The sequence below is a fragment of the Lissotriton helveticus genome, chromosome 4_2 (genome assembly GCF_964261635.1).
Source record: "Lissotriton helveticus chromosome 4_2, aLisHel1.1, whole genome shotgun sequence".
NCBI classification, from domain to species: domain Eukaryota; kingdom Metazoa; phylum Chordata; class Amphibia; order Caudata; family Salamandridae; genus Lissotriton; species Lissotriton helveticus.
This window is the reverse complement of record NC_136064.1, coordinates 16,076,263-16,096,514: the sequence shown is the minus strand read 5'-3', so window position 1 is coordinate 16,096,514 and position 20,252 is coordinate 16,076,263. Positions and strand designations below refer to the sequence as shown.

General features: G+C 42.7%; 1 protein-coding gene across 2 annotated transcripts in view; it reads right to left on the bottom strand.

The window, feature by feature from the left end:
- Positions 1–1,584: 1,584 nt before the first annotated feature.
- The window catches only part of LOC144752186 (adrenodoxin-like), a 70,307-nt gene continuing 51,639 nt past the window's right edge, over positions 1,585–20,252 (bottom strand). Inside the window, exons 3-5 of one of the 2 annotated variants that reach the window (XM_078640123.1) lie at positions 15,024–15,153; positions 4,817–6,520; positions 1,585–4,604 (exon numbers count right to left, since the gene is read on the bottom strand). In XM_078640123.1, the coding sequence (XP_078496249.1) occupies positions 6,400–6,520; positions 15,024–15,153 (251 nt within the window). In that variant the 3' untranslated portion in view covers positions 1,585–4,604; positions 4,817–6,399. Of the gene's footprint in view, positions 4,715–4,816; positions 6,521–15,023; positions 15,154–20,252 lie in introns of both variants that reach the window. The other variant, XM_078640124.1, reaches the window with a different exon arrangement.

Genomic DNA, 20,252 nt, shown 5'->3' with positions numbered 1-20,252 from the left:
TTTGCGGGTGAGTATGATCACCCTCATTATCCCCCAGAATACACTTTATAACGCAGCTGACAGTTTTATTAGATATCTGGTGTGCCAGGAGACGGCCAACTCTCTCATCATATTCATACTGAAATGCTTTGTGTTTCTGATAGCTAGCAGCCACCTTCCCAGTTATCCCCCTTGATTAAGCATTTGCAACCTATCATTTAACCTCAGATATATGGACTGTTCCAAAGGGTCTCTGGAAAGAATTGCCTGTGCATGCTGTATTTCTAAATTCAAACAGTCCTACCAATATTGGACCAGTTTGACTTGCCACGTTTCCTTTGTTTAAAGATAAACCAAAGTGTTAACCTCCTAATGTATGCTTTCATACAGTCCCACACAGTGGCAGCTGTAGAGGTGCCTTTATTAATTCATATGAAATCTATCAGTAAAGTTTTTAAATAGCCCTTGTAGTCCATATCAGCGAGGAGATGGCGAGGAATTGTAAATGGATGCCGCCTTCCCACCCACCCCCTTCTGGCAGAGTCTGCATAGTCAGTATGATAACATTATAGTCAGAGGTAACTGTAGAATATATTTCAATTTTAGCCCCCTCTAGCATCTACACTTTTACAAGTATCATTTAGATTTGCGAATACTACCTATGGGGAGAGAAATAATAAGTGTACCCCGGTGTAACAGGGAATACTGTTCTCCATGCATCCTCTAGCCATGCAGCCTCATTAGTTTCATGATTGAAGCTTGGGTTCTAGTCATACGAGTAGTTGCTTGGCGGTTAGTAGAATTAATATTGTGCTTCATTACACAGTTAAAATGCTGCATGACAATCAGATCTCCAGGCCAGTCCAGCAGTTCTATGCTTAAGTAATCAAAGACCATTGGATCTTCGATATTGGGACCATAGAGCACACAGATTGTATATTTCTGGCCATTTATTGCTAGCCGGGCAATAGCCCACCTTCCCCTGCTGTCTGCAAATTCTGATGTCTGTTGTCCGGTTCTAACTATCAAGTTTCTGGCCTTCATTATAGCCACCCTCCTGTATGGAAATTGTTTGTGATGAAAAAATAATGCTGTCATACCCTATTTGTTTAAAAACTTGCCGATCCTTATATGCCAGATGGGTTTCAGTTATACCCAATATGTGTGGTTTATAGACAATTAGCTCCTCCCACATTAGACAGCACTTTCTAGCTTGATTTAACCTAGCAACATTCCAACACATTCATTTCAAGCTAACCATTGAGGTACTCTAAAGTTAACAGCTCCTTACCTATCTTCAGTGTCAAGAAGCTTCCCTGGCCCAGATTTGTATTATTACTCTTATAATTAAGCGACAATTTTAATGCAACACAAACATAAATAATTGTCTACTACAGTATGATTTTATATTTTAATTTGTTGATTGTCAAATATTATTCTATGAAATCAATAATTGAAGTGGAAATGAAAATTTCTCTGAAAACTGGCAATAACACACAAATTATTGAATTTTAATAGCTTCCCTTTTAAAATATGTAGCATTTGGTAATATTGTGATGATTTCTATTAACTTATAACAATAAAATTGACTCAGAGACTACAGCATATTTACAATATGGTTTTAATATATTCTTTTCTCCGTACACATAAGCTAAAAAAATGCCATCTTTATTTTGCTTTTGCTGTATACATGTATGTACATCACACCACATATTCATTACACAACAATTAGAAAACTTTAGATGAAGATACTTTAGTCATATATTTGTATTTTTCACTAATATATATCTATGAAAGAGCTCATTTTAAATGAAAAAGCACACTTGAATTGAATTCACACCAGCGAAGTATAATGGTTATATGGTAAAATATATAAAAACATTATTCAACATTATTTGTAAATCAGTATAACAAGTTCTGTTAATCTAGCGCTGGTGACGTGTACAGTGCAGGCCAAGAAGTGGGATGTCATTTCATCATTCTGAAGCTGACACTTGCCCTCTTACATAGAGCAGTGTAACACCGAATACACTGAAATACGTTATTTCAGGTGTGTTTCCAATTCATTTTTAAGACAGATTCCCACTGACAAATTTCACAGAATTTCCATACATTCTGCTTGGGAATATCCCAAAAATAAACTTAAATTCAGAAAAGAATTGTTAACAAACCCATGCAAAGAAAGTGAGGAACACAAAAGGTTTTGGTGTCAAAAATTGCCATATTAAAAGTCAGATATCCTGCAGCACATTGACATACACATTAAAATGTTTGCAATATTTATATATTCCAATCGACCATGTGGATGTATTGGAAAAGGAAGAAGAAACAAGAAAGAGGTAAGAGAGGTGTAGGGAGACAGACAGAGAAAGAGAGTGTTCCCTTCCCTTCCACCGATTTTAGTACCAACTTAGTAATGCAGTAGACATTGGAGCACATGAGTTGTACCTTCAACATGTTTTAGCATTCATACAAGCCAAACTGGTCTACTCTTTGTGGTAAAGTCAATGTCAGGCACATTCCTAGGTCTGGTGCACGAGAAGCTGCAGCTTGTAATGTACTAGGTGGACAGCTGATGTATTAGTGTGTCCAAGTGTTTACATTGTGCAAATGTTTGACATGCATACCCTTTACTAGGGTAAGTAATTGACTTGATTGTAATGGCTTATACCTATGGGGTGATGGTTTGTGGTATGTGATTGGGTCTGTTGTGCAGGAAGAACTTCCGCTAATTTTTATCATACATCCACATACAGAACTTTCTTTTTTGTGGCAAGGAAAGATGCAAAGCTATCGTTTAGCGCCTGAGATCAAGAAGGGTGGCTGTGATTGGCTCTTTGCATCTGAAAATTATCCAGAACATCAAAGAGCTTCCAGTGAGGAGACAATATAGGTCACACCACTCTATAAATTACCGAACTGTGTTTATTTACAGTTTTATATGGTGTATGAACTACTTGTTAGTGAGCACAACATTAAAAAATAGGATTTCCTCTTACAAAGAACATATATAATAACGTACCTTCTAAATGTGGATAGGAGAAGAGGTATGTTAGAGGGGACAATCCAGGCTGGTCCATAGTTGGCTGCAGAGACATGATACTGATTTCACAGAGAGTGATGGAGCAAGAAGATGGCTTACACATGGAAAGAGACAAAACAACAGAGATATAGGTCTAATGGGCTTGAATGTTTGAATAGGTTTTCATGTTTATGTAAAGATAAAGCACATCTTGACATCTAATCAAAGTTAGATGGCTGCCCCTGATTGTAAGCTTTTGAGTTTTTTTAAAATCTAGTCTTGTGAGTTATTTGCTTCTTTTTTTGTTTCACTGTTCAGATATTTTGGCTTGTTCGATCACAGTTATTCAAAATATAAGATGTGAATGGCTCTGAAGATTATACATAGCAGTTTATATTTGATCTACATTGTCCATTAGCAAACTGCTACCATGATCCACAAATCAATTATGTTATTCAATTCTCAAAATGAGGGTGTCCACGGTCAGACTTAAGGTCTTCTTTGTCTTTTCATGCCAAAGTAGAAAACTTCTTGCCAACATGTTTCATTCCAATGGTATAAAACCAAGGAACTTCCTCAGGGCTTATAGTAAGTATTCCACTATCTATTAATAAAGAGATGCTCAGACGGAAATAAAACAAGCGTGAAACCTGTCAAAATCACCTTCCAAGAAATGCAAAATCAGTCAATGATATAGGTTCCTGTCCATAGTCAGCTATATCTCTTGACTTCAAAAGGATCCTTGGCTCACATGTGACTCAAGGCCTCATGTGTTTGACATTTTGTACAGTGTGGGGTCACAATAAGTAGTAAAAGCACTAATGTTGTTACTCTGAATAAAAATGATTTGCCTACTCAGTAAGGGAAATGACTTGAGTTTGGACCAACAGGCAGAAATTAACCGGTGTCAGAAACAATTTTTAGGTATTTGGGGTGAGCAGAGTAGCTGTAGTTGATTGAATTGTGTGGTTAGCTTGTGGTTTCATTCAAAAGGAAAGCTTGATCTAGACACCAATAAACTCAACTGCATTTCTAAGAAATGGGTAGAAGTCATCAATTTACTCTTCAACTAACCAGGTCTGTTGAAATTAAATTTGCGATGTCTGCAAAGAAGAACTCGTATTATTATTTTTATTTTTAGAGTTTAACTCATCGTACAGCCATCTATTCTCTTTTCCCTTCTACATTTGCCCCCTTTATTAATTTTGGCACAGCTTTGCTAATGAACTTTAATACCTAAACAATTTCCTGAATTTCCCCAGGGTGCTTTTACAACAAATGGAAATAAATAATGTTGTAAATACACCAGACAATAAGGTCCCTATTGTGCAACATGGCACATATTTGCAAAATATTAATGCCCAGGTATTAATTGGACTGGCCCTCCTGCAGAGCTTTTATCTTGCTCTGAGAATTACCCTTCACTACACTGATTCAAAATATGGGATAACATTTGGGTTCACTTCTAGAGTAGTGTTCAAGTGACTTCAATCACTATTCTGGACATGCCCTCAAATATTATCCTGCATGGTAAATAGTTCAAAGTATATGAGGTTTGGTACACACATAGGGGCTTATTAGGATAGCGGATTTTCCGCATCCTCTGGGCCGGCGGAAGCCACCGCCGGCCCGGAGGATGCGGAAAATCCGCTGCGGACCCCCCAAAGACCCACCGGCACATTAGGATGGCTGGTGGGTCCTGGTTTCCGTCCGCTGCTTTTCCGCCGCGGTTGGCTTACAACCGCGCCGGAAAAGCTCTAATATGGTGACGTGTCTCACAGACACCGTCAGCCAGATTAGGATGTGAAGTGAAACATGCTTTTCCGCGGCGGCATTTCCGCCGTGGAAAAGCATGTGTAACTTCACTGCGGGGGCCCGTTGCGGGCCCCCTAGGTGAAGGGGGGGGGGGGTGGGGGGTGCACATGGGGGGTACCAATGGTACCCCCTTGCATTTGTATGCAGAAAGCGGCAGGCACCGCGCGGTGCCTACCTCTTTCTGCATACAAATGCAACACCTGAATTTTGACATTGCTGCGGGTGCATCTTGAAGCCGCACCCGCCGCAATGTTAGTAATAGAGGATGTGACCGCCAGGGTGGCAGTCACATCCTAATCGCACAGGAGGGAACGCCGCAGCCCATGCGGACGTTCCCTCCTCCTCAGTGATCGCGGACGGACGAAAGTCCGTCCGCGATCATAATCGGCCCCATAGTTAGGAAGGAATCATACCTGATGACAAAAGAGTCATAAAGTGGTACAAGCCTAAGCAGGTAAACAGAGTGGGGCGATGGTGTGAGTAGTGCATCTAACCAGATAGACAGCAAGTACTCTTAAAATGTCCTGAGAAAGGCTAAGCAATTTGTTTAAAACCTGCCATATATGAAGTAAATAGTAGAAGAGATGGACCTAAGGGAGTGTTTCTTCACACACCCCAGGGGTAAACGTGAGATATGTAATGACAGAAACAAAGTTGTACAGGTTATGCACAAACTTTATAAACATTATTAGACACAAAACCAATCTCCTTTGACCTTACATTTTTGGGTTGTGTTGAACTGCCCCACAGAAGTAGGTGGAAGAGAAGAAATGATGGAAACCTTTAATGTAAGATACCCTAGAGCTACAAGGTATGCAGACTATTAAAAGTAGGACACTTATGGCTTTGTCATCAAGTCAATATTTGGCGTTATATTTTTAGGTTGAAATGTTGACAGCACTGAGTGAACAAAATGCCCACAACCGAATGATTTTGGAATTTTTAGTGCAGCCATACAACTAGGTCAGGGTATATATTGTGTAATATCTGGAATTTCACATAACGCTTACTATGCAAAATTGCCCAAATAATGGCATTATGCCACATTGCACAATTATGCTGCATTTGCAGAAAGTTTACCTCGAGCACTAAAGCAAATTGCCAGAACACGAGTGGCTGTTGCTCGCGCCAGTTGTTATTTCATGCTATATTTTCATTGAGAAATGCCTCCTTGCTTCAAAAATTGACACAAGGAAAATTTTACAATAACATATCGTGTTAAATGAAGTGTTTGCATTTTGCATAATTATATGTATTTTTGTGTGATTTTCCCAAAACTTCACATAAATGCAAATTACGCATATTTTGCACACCCTACAGACATCTTAGGATTTCCATTATCCATTAAAGATGGCCCTTGCTAAATTTCACAGGTTTTCATTGCTTTACATCCACAGCTCGAGCTTTCAAACTGAATTACACCTGCCTCGGCTTTTCCAAACCCTCCTACTCTTCTAGTTTAAACGCCCTAGCCAGTACAGAACTCCATACTGCCTTGTGCGCTTAGGCACAATGAAAATCCAATATACTGCAGGCTTTATGGCGACCCTCAGGACAGCCTTGGAAGTTCCAATGGACTTTGATTATTGATGGCTCTTTTGTCCAATCTCTGCCTCCCTCCTGGCATCGGCCACATCAGTGGGAACTCGCACCGTCAGTCCATCCATCGCCTTCTTCATGCACACCTGGCAGCCAAGCCGAGACCTAAAACAAATTAGATGTATTAAGAATTTACAAGCCATGGAGTATCTTTCCAGTTTATTGGCTAACTAGCAAATACATTCCAAAAATGAATTACATTTTGTCCAAGATGATAGTTCTCGTAAAGCATTTTAAGAAATCTACGGTACATGCTGAGGTTGAGATGCGCCACATATCACTGAGCATTGTGAATGACCGCTGACACCGCTGACACCTGGTTTGAGAGGTCTAAAATGAGTTAAGCACACTAAAGGTAGCCTGATCTTCCTACATTTTTCCATTGAAGACTGGGCTTCTGACATTACCACAAAACTCATAGGAGCATATTTACTAACATTTGAGACAACACAGCGCAGCAACCAAAGTGCAAGGATGTGGGCGGGAAATCATGCATAGGTTTTTTTGGAGGAGCGGAGCTTGCCTGGCTCTAAGATGGCCGCAAGTTAGAGTCTCTCTGCCAACTTCGGCGTAAAATCCTTTAAAATTCAGCTCAACAAGCATGATTCTTACCGCACTACCACTGTAATCGGCTGCCAGTACCACTGTAATCGGCTGCCAGATGAGGTGGTAGCTTCAGGATCGGTGGCGGAGTGCCCACGTTGCCGCCGCACTACGCACGTCACAGCCCTGTGCCTTCGCTCAAGAAGTGCAGCCAGCCCGGGCACCGGAGTCTGGAGTATACTGGGAGGAAGCGCGCGGTTGTGCAGGGGAAGTCTGCTGCAGATTGAGGCTTGCTGGAGAGCTGGCTGCCGGGGCTACTCGATCCAATGGCTCCATCTACCCCGAGTGACGCCATCGCCCGGGCTGGGCCTGCACGGCGACTGCTGAGGGGAGCGTTGGAGAGGGCCTCCGCTCTGGGAGACCTGCCGAAAACTGTGATCCTGGATTTGTGGTGTTGAATTGCCAGGTGTGAGCAGAGGGCGGGGCTACGGCCCGACTGCTAATCTGTCTCCGGCTGGGCCGGCCTGTGCCTTGGGACAGTTTTCGGTAGGGCTCGGTAGGTTGCTCGGGTGGGTCCACCGCGCCTGGCCTCGCTAGTCTGCTTGGTGGGCCTGCGCCCTATATGAGTCGATGGGAGGTCCCCGCCTTTAAAATCACCAGCCCGGTGACTCTTGCCCTTTGTGGGCCTCATGGGGCTGGTGGAGGCCAGGGCTGCCTTGTGTGTGACTGGGGAGTTGTCCCCCCATCCCCCACTGGAACTGCTGTTCCTGCAGAAGGGCCCCAAACGCATAATACACCGGTGGGAAGCTCATATCTCCGCTTCCAGTCAAAGTGTGAATTTTCGTGCTAACTAACCCACAGCAAAATACAGGGCGAGGGTTGCGGCCCTCTCTCATTGCAACGCCAACAACGCCAACATACATTCTGAGAGGTTTCAATAAGGGAAAATTGAGAAATCCCAAATAAAACTGCAGTGTGAACCAAGGAAATCACAAAGGCAGAATGAACAAAATAAACATGCCTCAGAATCGGGTTCCGAGACGCATGACTCTCCCTCTGATCATGACTTGAAACAAATCTTGGCAACAATACAACACAGTCTGAACAAGATAGATGGGACAATTGATGTGTTAACCTTTCATATGGACAGGATGTCCAAAAGACTAGACAAGCACACTGAATGTTTAGATGCTGTAGACAAAAGGGCCTCTGATGCTGCAGATACCCTTAACACTACTACCCTCTCACATACTGCCATGGATAAACAGCTTTGCCTAGTGCGAACTAAGGTGGAGGATTCGGAAGCCTGATCAAGGCGGAATAACATTCGAATTGTAGATATTGCAGAATCCACCAATATCCCCAATATGGAACTTTTTGTTGAACTGCTCGCTGCACTATTGGGAAGGGACAGCTTTTCCACTATATTCATAGTGGAGCTGGCGCATCAATCGCTTGCCCCCAAACCGGTCCCTGGTGCACCGTCACGCCCAATCATAGTGAGGGTCCTCAACAACAGGGACCACGGCAGTGCTCTGGTGGCTGAATCCTTAGCCTGTGCACTACGGGAATATCACAGTCACAGAGGACTATGGTTCCCGGGATACAACTTAATAGTTTCAGCTTATGCTGGTGATACTTTGCTATAAGTCCGTGACCCTGAGACACATCTTAACCCCATACTCTCTGAAGTTGTGCAGTTTGGGCAGCTATCAGGTCTTAGAATCAATTGGACTATAGTACTAGCGGAGAACTATGGGAAAGCCATTTCTAAGTTAGAAGATGATATCAACAGATGGATAAGCCTGCCACTCTCATTGATAGGACGTATCTCACTAATAAAAATGATGGTATTATTTTATTCCTTTTTATAAACATTCCCATGTTACCGCCATGAAACATATTTGATACCCTGCGAACACAGCTGATCAGGCTAGCTTGGGCTGAGAAGCAGCCGTGGGTAGATGGGAAACACTGACCTTGCCGTACTCTGCGGGGTGCCTAGGTCCCCCTGATTTAGAGTTGTATTATCGAGTTGCACAGGCCTCCCATGCATACGGCTGGCTACATGGACAGCAGGACCTACGCCATATGCACAGAGAGAGGCAAGCAGCGGATCCTTACACGCTTCCACAGATTCTATTTAAGCCCCCAGTCCGACGACATGGCATCCTAGACTCCTCAAAGTCCACTACACATGTCTGCCCAAAATTATTTTTCCGGGGACTGAGAGGCAGAGACAGCACAAGAAACTGCCAAGGAGCAGGTACAGCAACTCTCAGCACGCCCGAAGAGGTGATCACTGATCCCTAAAATGGTACTTTTAAGGCCTTTCTCTATTCTAGAATAATTATTCTATGAATCCGACCTGATACTCAAGGTCAGCACACCACTCTTTCTTTCCTCTCTATTCTAAATAGAGATATTCGGTCCTGAAGAAAGCCAACTTGACCCATGCGGGCAACCTGTGGCTGAAACATGTCGACCTTTTTATGGACATAACTCAGTGCGGAAGCCCCATAATTCAGCATCCTACGCATGCCAACTCTTTTAATTAGGCATTCTTTTCCAATATCAATTAAACTGCCAACACTGGTTTTGAAGCCTTTTTAATTATACACCCTTCAATTTTCTGTTTTTGATTACTGAATCACTACTGTACTAACCAGTGGTTCACCTCCGGGTGGAGGAAGCATACAATCAAACCCTATGATGATGCTGTCACGTTGCTAACAACAAGGCGGAGAACCAAGATATACCGCCTATCGAACCTTTGTACGTGAATGAGGGTTTTTAATCGGCACCTGAACCGAATAAGAGAATAAGAACCCTGGTTACTCAGGACAAGTGATCCTTCCCCCATTGATTTTTTTGTACATTGCAACCAAGGAAGCTGAAAGGATCCCATACTTTTCCTTCTCCCCCCCTCCTGATAGAAAACCAAAATGATTAGAGTCACAAGCGGGTGCTCTTATGTATTCACCACTAACGCCATTGGACTGGTGCTATTGGTTCTCAACAGGAAGGGAAAAGGATGCGCTCCATACACTGAAATTGCTGGCCATACTCAAGTTGGATGATATTTTCCATGATGGGGTTGTTAGCAGGTGGGACGACTTGACTATAGGGAGGCCTGCGCTCTCGACATTAGACCAGTTTCAGTATCTCAGAGTTAGACATGCATGGCATGAGTTACTTGGTGATGATATGCAGGAGCCAGTTGCAATGCCTATGTTTACACATATTATACGCGCAGATTCCCCAGCAAAGCTGATAACTGTACTTTATTCCCTCTCACAAGAACCTAAGAAAGCTCAATTCCTTACGGCCCGGCAAGAATGGCAGACAGATCTAGGCCTGATGATAGATGATAATTGCTGGAAATACTGCTGCGAGGTTACGAAGCACATATCTTTGAATGGTAGACACCGGTTAATACATTTAAAGTATATCAAAAGGATTTATTATACTCCCTAAAGACTGTTTCGCTACAGTCTGCGTGAGACTGCCCAATGCGATCATTGTGCAGAACTGGAAGCTTGGTCCTACACGTGGCATGGCAATGTCCTGATATTTTAGCCTTTTGGGGAAAGTTTTCTCCGTCTTGAGTGAAGTTATGGGAAATGTCCTAGAACCAAGCCCACTACTAGCGCTATTTGGCTATGATAAGGAGATAGATACAAGCTGTAGGAAACTAGTGGCAATGGGCCTATTACTCATCAAGCGTAGAGTGGCTATGCACTGGACTAAAGGGCCAATACCACTTATAACAGATTGGGAAGCTGACATGCTTTACTGCAATACTCAGTCAGACACATACAATGAGCTGTTACCGCCGCAGTGCCGTCCCAAGGGCTTCTGGGTGTATACCAGCCATACCTAATTGGGAAAGAGACAGGGGAACCTGAAGGCGGGAACAACTGAGTTGGAGCACTAATGGAAAGTACCTGATATGTTGTGTAGGCTGCTTTCCTTAGTTTCAATACTTAATTTGAGCCCAAGGTTACCGCCCCCCCAGTGGCATTGCTTGTCCCTCCTGCATTTTAATTAGTTCCAGACCAATACTATGTTTAATATGCCTATAATGAATGCCATAATTAATGCACAAACTGTAGATGTTGTAACATGTCCAGACTCCATTGATACCTGAACAATCATTGTTGAATATGCTCTGTAAAACTCAATAAATAAAATTAAAAATTAAAAAATCATAGGTTTTGTAATGGGAGGGTACATTTTGAAGATTCCAGTACAAAATACTATTCCTACACCTACTTTAAGAATGTTCCGTGTCTGTATGTGTGCTGTACTATCCAGCACACAGGCAAAGATGGAAAAATTTGGAGAAAAGAAAACACTTCTGCCATGTTATGCCTGCCTTGAGGAAATGTAAATTTCTGGTGCAAAGGCCTATCTACCTTTTTAGTAGATAGGGCTTTGCATCAACATCCATGTGTGGGTGTATGGGAATGCCCATGTGCCAACAATGGTACGCCCTCTGGTGCAAAACAGCACAAAGTTGTACATAAAGCTACTTTGAGGCATTTTAGGGGTACTTTCCAGCAGAAAATAAGTTTTGCCCTGGAAAGTAAATTCCAATGTTATACTTTATGCCGGTTTCCGACACTTTTGTGATGCAAACCATGCCAACGTGTTAGTAAATATGCCCCTCAATCCCGATTCCTGCACAATCTCCTGTTTGTGCAAGACATTGACTCTCAAATTCAGAATAAGAGTCAAATACTGAAAAGTCTTAATTCAGCACACCGTCTATCTATTATCGCAATTCCTACACAGTACAAACTCCCTTCATGCTCAGGCACCATTTACTAAGGCTGATACCCAATGTTAAGGTATGATGACTATGGGCCATGGAGGTAACATTTCTGCTAATGCAGGCTTGAGCAGTTTAACTCCAGATGAATCATATTTGGCTTACTGCTCAATTTATAAAGATCTATGAGGCCTGTGATTTGTGTGTTTGTAGCTCAACAGGGCATGCTTAGTTTTCAACAAAATGGGGCACCATACTGCTCGGTAGTAGATAGCTTAAACTTTATAAAATTAAACAATCTGTATTACAGTAAGGTAGACTCAGGTATGTGATGGTAACATTTAACAAGTCATATCCAAGGCTACCTGAAGACATAGTGAGACCATAGAAATGGTAGATGGGTTTGCTTCATAGGTGTATTTTAACAATAAAAACAGAATAGGGGATATAAATGACAGGTTAGGCTAGGTTAGGTTAAGTTAGGCTATGCAAGGCAAGGCATTCTGAAAGGAGTCATGCTGAATAGTCTTGACCCCACAACGCCAATCCCTGTTCAAATTCTGCAGTTAGGGTTGAAGCAAGTTAGGCGCATCCTCTGGCACGTCAACTATAAGAAATACAATGAGGTCTCCGAAGATGCCAGCTAACGGAGTAAGAATCAAGCAATGATTTTAAGGCTAGGACTTTAAATAGTCCTTTCATGGAAAAGGCAGCAGTCCAACTCCATTGGTTAATAGGTGAACCCCAGATCACCTTCCTGTCTCATCATTGGCATCGCCTCAGTTTTATTGGAAATCAGTTTAAGACAATTGCATCTCACTCAACTACAGATCCCTCTCCTGCTCTGTAGAAAAAGAGAGGGTAAAACATTCAGCCTGCAGTCCTGTTGGACTGCAGTCAACTTGAGAAACATCTTGAGCATAGATAGTCAGGAATCATCCACCCTTGGTCTTCACCGAAGGCTCTTTTCTGTGCCTCAGCTGTACTTATCTTCCTTCCCAAAATATCCTTCTCTGTCAGCATTATATTGTCCCTTCGGCACCCCAAACCTGCAGATGCTATGACTAACCTACACATGTTTGAGCAATCCTGAGGGTTTGGGGAAACCAAGCAGATTACTAGCTGCTTACATTGCTTCCTAGCCATCCGACAATCATCTTAGAGGCAGGAAGTTCTACGCTTCTAAACAGTGGGTTCGAAGAAACATTAGAGGCAGAAAGTAGAAGAAAGCAAATACAGAGAGGTTGTGTCAAGAAATAGGGATATCTAATCTATTCATAGTGCCATTGTCCATAGGCAGTTGTGTGGTGCAGGGCTGCAACTCTTGTGGCCTCGGTCCACTAAGCCATGTCCATTTCTGTTGCAGGCAGAGGGAGCATGCATGGTTGGGAACGTGTGTGTGGATGCAAAAAGGCATCTGAGGGAAGGGTTTAGTGTCATGCCTGGGCTTCAGGAAGGTGTTCTTCAAGGACTTTGTTTCGGAGAAGACAATATATCAGGTAGGAAAGATGAAAATCAAGTATACTGCCAAGTGCAGAGTATTGTGTCGAAAATTAGCAATATAGTAATACATACATATTTTTACGTGGAGATACATACTCCACTTCTGCAACTATAAAGTGCTCTAAATGCTTGTTATTATTAGACCTAAAGTTAATGTACCCAATTTACCAACATTGGAAAAGGCTGAGCTGGTTTTGCTGGGATTCATACACGTGAACCATCGTTAAGAACTTTACTATAGTTGTGATTTCTTTTTTTCATTTATTCTTTAAAAAATAATGTATAAATTAATTAAATATATTTTAATTAATTAATTACTTAATGCACACTGAATGTGTTTTACCACATTATTTTATTAGTTCCATGTTAAGAATACTTACATTTAATTTACGTTAATATGTTACATATAAATAATTATCTTTAAAGTTGAAGAAACTTTAAAAACTTTTCACTACACTTTCCCAGAGGGAGAACCCCAGCACAATGGTGGAGGTCTCTGCCTATGTGCAAAACGTTACGAGTAATAACTCTACACTCATGAATCCCACTGTAGGAGGCTCCACTAGGGGTGCGGAGGCATGTAAGTGTAGTCGTAGGAGTGAGTTTAAACTGAGAGACAAACGCTGAACAGAGAAAGAGCTGCAGAATGGTCAACAGATGCTGCAGCCAAACAGGTCTGTATTGCAAGTGAATAATGTATTGCGAGTGAAGGATCTATTACGAGTGAAGGATGTATTGCGAGTGGAGGATTTATTGCGAGTGACGGATTTATTGCGAGTGACGGATTTATTGCGAGTGACGATGTATTGCGAGTGGAGGATGTATTGCGAGTGGAGGATGTATTGCGAGTGGAGGATGTATTAAGAGTGAGGGATGTATTACGAGTGAAGGATGTCCAGGACAGCAGGTCCAGTAACACTCTGAAGGAATCAAGTGGCTGAAGCACAATAGACAGAATTTCAATAGACACTTCTGCTTGGAGCAATCATCAAAAAGGTGGGGATTCTGAGGAGACAATGCGCATAAATTTGCCTTCTGCCGCTGCCCTTCTTCAGGGTGAAAGAACTAATATTTAGACACAGGAGGGGAGAATGAGAAGACACTGGGATTTATTCATCATTAAGAAATTGAACATTAATTAAGGATTAGCAAGGGATGATGCACATCTGAACGTGCACGTAGTAAGTTCCTGAGCGATGGTGCAAATTTGAGCACGCTCTAGTATTTGATGACTGAAGGTGTAAATCTGATCATGTACAAGGATTACTGACTCAGTTCCAGATTACACAATCTGGAACCATATTTGAAATTAATGAATGATGATGCTAATCTGAACTTCCATTGTGAATTAAGGAGTACAAAGGTGAACATTTACTAAGAGTCACTGAGAGCCGATGCAAATCAGAACATGCACTATGGATAACGAGTGAAGGGAAAATATGGAAATGTAGTAAGAATTACTGAGTGATGGTGCAAATCTGCCCATTTACTTATTATGGAGTGATTGGAAAATCTTGTACTAATACAAATATTTAACACTCTATGTTGAATTTCTATCACAACAATATCAACATGTATCACTATATTTATGTTACCTACTGTTCTAGCAATGTCTTCACCTTCCTGTGTCTAGAGACAAATCAAAACCCAGACCTCTAGAACTACTGGCTTTGTCAGTGCTTGTTTCGCTTCTGGTTATTCCCCAAACCACATCCCAACATGAAAGTAAACTCTCCGACAAAGGTTTAGAGAAGTTTATCCACAAACAATTAGGCAGCTGCCACCTACGTCCCAGTGAGTCCGTATGCCAAGTCCAGCATGTCCATCTCCTCGTCTGTGACGGGGTCCAACTGGTCATAGATCTTCTGTTCGAATATGAGATGGCAGGTTGAACAAGCCAGAGTCCCTTCACAGGCACCTGCGGCAAGAGGAAGCAAGAGCTGAGTAATTCTTCATCAGAAAGGAACTTGACAGCAGAAATAACACTCATGCAGACTGGAAAAGTGTTTTAGTGGAACCACTCCATTCCCATTCTTGCCACATGACCAGTATTGTAGAGGATACGTTTGGGAAGCACAACACCACAGAGGCACCCGGCCAGTTGGTAAAAGGTCCACTTTTACCTTGAAGGTGGAGAGAGGCATTAAAAGAACAAATCATATTTTGCCAAAATAAACTGTGAACCTGAAAGTTGAACGAATGGATGGGACAAGTATACCTTCCGTGCATCATAAACAAACCTATCCATCCCATGTACAAGGTGACCTACCCGTTCCATTCCTCTTTATCCATCCTTTCCTGCTTTCATCTGCTGACCACTGTATATAGCAGGCCTTCGATCAATCCTATGTCTTCCAGCCTTCACACACCCAGAACCTCGGGTAGCTTGCTTGCACGTGGACCAGAGCTGACATGTCTCCCCACGTAGACTTATTTTGCTTCTAAACCCTCATGTAACTAAACATCAACATGATATTTTATTTGTCTATCTTTTTCACATCACACAGAACCTCCAAAGGTGTCAATTGCCCTCCAAAACATCTGAAGGCTTGGTGTTATCAAATATACCTCCTTAGCCAGATAAGGCAGATAATCAGTATCCTGCCAACATAACGAAGGAAAATTATATCTTTGTGCCTCACCCATGGCAGTTTCCATACAAAATCTTCTCTGCTCCATTGTAAACTCCTTCATTGTCCCATTGATGGAGGTTGGTGTTTTAGCTCAACTTCATTCTTTCAAGGGGCAGTAACTGGGTCCATTTAATTTTTGCTTCTTGCAACAAACTCACTCACTCCTCCAAGTTATCTTTACTTTTTTTTTGTAATCCTAGAACCTCATGTACAAAGGTGTTTTGCAGCCTCTAAGCCTGTGATCTGCATAAAAGGAGGGTTTCTGACTGAAAACCACCTTTTTACAGTGCATGAGGCTGTCATATATGGGTTGCCCAGCGCAGCATCCCAGTGCAGGTGGGAGGGGAGAAATATTGCTCAAGGTGATTCTCAGGTGCACAGATTTCCCATACACAGTAATCTTTTGGACTTGTGAATAGCTTTTGAGACCCAATTAGGAGGTCTGTAGAACAGACGCCATTACCCCATTTGGGAATCACAATTTAATATATCAATGCTTCACAACCACAATTGCAGTCGCAACCCAGTGATCAGATATCAACACCTCAAAAGGGGTGGTATTTGATTTGCAATGGGGAATTTATATTGGTGGGACAGCTCCCCTTTGGGAATCATGTCAAGCAACTTCGGGGAAGTAAATAAACTATTGCCTGGTCCCTCCAAAAGTGTCTCCAAATGGGAATGTATGGAATACCTGAAGGTGTTGAAGGATCCGACATGCACTCTTTCTTGAAATCTTCAATCCCTAAGATTGTTGGCCTGACAGACATTTCAACTCTCAATATTCAAAAAGCCCATCACATAGGCTCTAAGATCACTTCTTCAAAGTGTTCATTTAAAGCTAGAGGTATCATAATTCTGTTACTGGAGTTTACTTATCTAATCAAAGTCCTTTTGCAGCCAAGCAACAGAAGCAAATGCTCTGGTCTGGTCTTAAGTTCTTCTTTTCCTAAGATGTATCAATAGTAATGGCAAATAGAAGAAAAATATTTTTAGACGTAAGTCCAGAGCTGAGATACATGAAAGCTAGATTAGGGTGATGATGGTGATCCGTCAATGTGATGATGCAAAATATAAAAAAATCATAATACACAACACATTTACTGATTAACGACACCAAAAGCTGAAAGAACACTTTGTTCATGTTAAAGACAGTGACACATGAAACGGCGACAAGAGTACTAGAAGCACAGTAAACACATACAAAGTAATACTAATACATATAAACGAGTGGCACTAATGAGAAATACTTATGAAAATGGTATTTATTAATGTTTACTGATGAATCAATGTTGTATTAATAGAGTGGCCTACTGGCCATGTAGAAAAGTCAGTGCAAAAATGTGTAGAAACATGGTATGAACTTGAAACTTTGCATAATACTGCTAGAGATGCTATAGTTTAAGAAAAGTGACAAACATTTTGTACAGTTAATTAAGAAAATTATATACTTATATGAATATTTCAAAAACAACTGGGGTTGTAGGGTATTTCTAAGCTTGGCTATTTTTATCTAATAATATGTGGTGAAAGTTCTACTTTATTTCTTACTTCAAATGATATATTTGCATTATATTTGGTATTAATGAAGACTTTAACTCATATAAATGTGGTCTGCCATCTTAAAGGGTTCTTTCCAAATGTGCTTTCTCTAATGCGGACAGGTCTCTTAACCTAATACAATGGGTCTTTAACACCTTAACGGCGGCAGCAATTTTGCGGAAGTGCGGCACTTCCGCAAAACGGGCGGGGCTTCGGCCATTGGCCGACGGCAGCACTGGGGAGGTAGTGCTGCCGTCGGCCAATGGCGGACGGCAGCACGGAAGGGGTTAATAGTAAATGAATGTTGCATTATTTGTTCAGTACATGTGCAACTTTTCAACATTCCTAAACGTTTTTTCAATGTTCACAGAGAATTATTCCTGTGAGAACTGGATTTCAGCTGTTGCTCTAGATGGAAATTTTGCATTTCCTTTTTACAGATGTGAGGCCCATGTGGACTTTCAAATCTCCTGTTTCTATGACTGTTATGGGAAAACATATTACTGTTGCGAGTATCCTAGGTGATGTTATGTGAATCTGAATATATGACAATCTTTCTATGATGGTGTGATGCTACGTCACAAGGACTTTGTTAGAGACTTTATAAAAGAAGAAACCCCAGAGGAGGGGCAGTGCTATACTTTTTCTTTTCCCCTTGAGGGAGGACGCTATGTTGATCAACTCTTTAAGAACCATCCTTTTACTTATGGACTGCCTTGCTGAATGCTACAGTCAGTATCAGATGGACTCACTTTCTTTCCGAACAAATTAATTTCATATGACTTTTCCCTATACTGATGGACTAGCCCTTAATGGACTCTAAACCTGAACCCTTTCTAATAATTTTTTCTTTAGGATTTTGAGCTGCTAGGCGATCAAACTATCCTTCTGCATTTAATGGTAGTGGGAATCTAGGTTAGAACATTTAGGACCTCATTATGATGTCGGTCGGTGGTCCCGACACCGCAACTAGGATGTGACCGCACATGGTGCGGTCGCAAACTTCCATTTTACAATGGGAGCTTGAGTTGCAGTCCGAAACTCCTTGCAGCACAAGTTCCCATTTTAAATGGAAGTTTTTGCACATCCCTGCATCAAGTGGCAGCACCTCTCGGTGCCTGCTACAGAGTGCAGGGATAGGGCAACAACTGTAAGGTCTGGGGAGAAGGAGGCCCTGCTGGGGGCCCCCAAAGTCACTTTCCGACAGCCTTTCCACGTCAGAAAGGCCGACATGGAAAGGCAGTCGGAACGCGACATCATAATCAAGACTGTGGAAACACTATCCTTAAGGGATTATGAGCGGTTACTAACTAGCCGACGAACTTATTGAGCCAGCCAGAAGCCAGTTTGCCCAGCCGGTTTACACTCCGGCCGCCAAAGTTGTAATTCAGCCGTCGGAATGTTAGCATTCCATGTCAGTCGGAAAGCCTCTGTCCGACATCGAAATACGGCCCTTAATGTTTTGTTCTTTAAATGACTATAAGCAAAATCTAAAAATCTTATTAATACACTTATGAATGAGGGGATTTGCTTTGTAAAACAAAATTCAACTGCTTCTTTATTTGTACGGATATTTGACTCAACGAAGAATTTTTGAAGATAGAATTTGCGCAAATTTACCAATTTAGGACAAATGTATATGATATGATCAATAGTTTCAAATGTGTAACTACACAGATGACAAGAGTTGTTGTTCCTGCGAATAAGATTCCAAGATTTCACAACCTGTGCCAAAGGGATGTAGAATCTCAGGAATTTTCTTTTCATTACAGCTTCTAGTTTGGAATCAAGATAACGTTGCTTGCAGTTGAGGTATGATTTATTAGGTCTCGGCTAAGCGCGCGGAAGCGCGTTCTCGCCGAGAACCTTTTGTCGCCGTGTCTGCTTTCCAGGAGACAATCCTGGCCGCGCGCATCGCCTTGGAGGCGATTTGAAACTGTCACGCGCACAAGTACGAGCGCTCAATTGACACACACACACGAGCGCCCCTGCACGCATGCACGCACCAACACATACAGAGAACCCACCCCCGCCGTCGCATACACACACACACACACACACACACACACACACAAGTGCACCGAGACCCCCCCCCCCCGCCCTTCGGAACTTACCGGCCCAATCTCGGGGGACTCCACTCTCAGCACGCGGCAGGGGCAGGCACCATTCACGCTGCAGCTCTTCAACACTTGCGCAACATCCTACTGCGGCCCCGGGGCTCTCCACCGCTCACAGGAGCCCCGGGCCGCGAGACACATTTCCTCCGCCTGCCTCCTCTTCCGGTCCGAACGCGGCCCGCCCCCGTCACAGGCGACCTTGCCTGATTTCCGGTGCGGCCGCGGCAGGATTCCGGGGGCAGTAAGAGTTATTTTTAAGCTCCAAGACCCACGCATGCGCACACACAGAGAGACAGTCCCCACTGTCTGCTCTCCCCATCACGGGAAACAACTAAAAACAACATAATCCATTTTAAATATGCAGAGATGGGAGATATGCGATTTACATGAGTGTGGCCGTTCTGTTCCGGTTACCTGTTTAGCATGGTTGCACAATGACGCTTGTATTGGTCCTTTTCAGTGGACCTCACACACTGACCGCCCCCCCCGCGAGCTCGGCATCTACAGGATACACAGGATGGCCCCCCCCCACCCTGTCCACCTCCAGCCCGGAGCCCCCTGCAGCCCCTGCTTCCCGGCGCTGCAGAGCGAAGCCCCCGAAAGACGAAAAAAAAAACATAGGCTTTCGCCGGCGGGCAGAATAATAAAGGTTTAAACTTGGTGCCTGAAGGGCTGGATTTATATGGGTAATGCAGGACGCCCCAACCAGCCACCGTTTTGCTTAC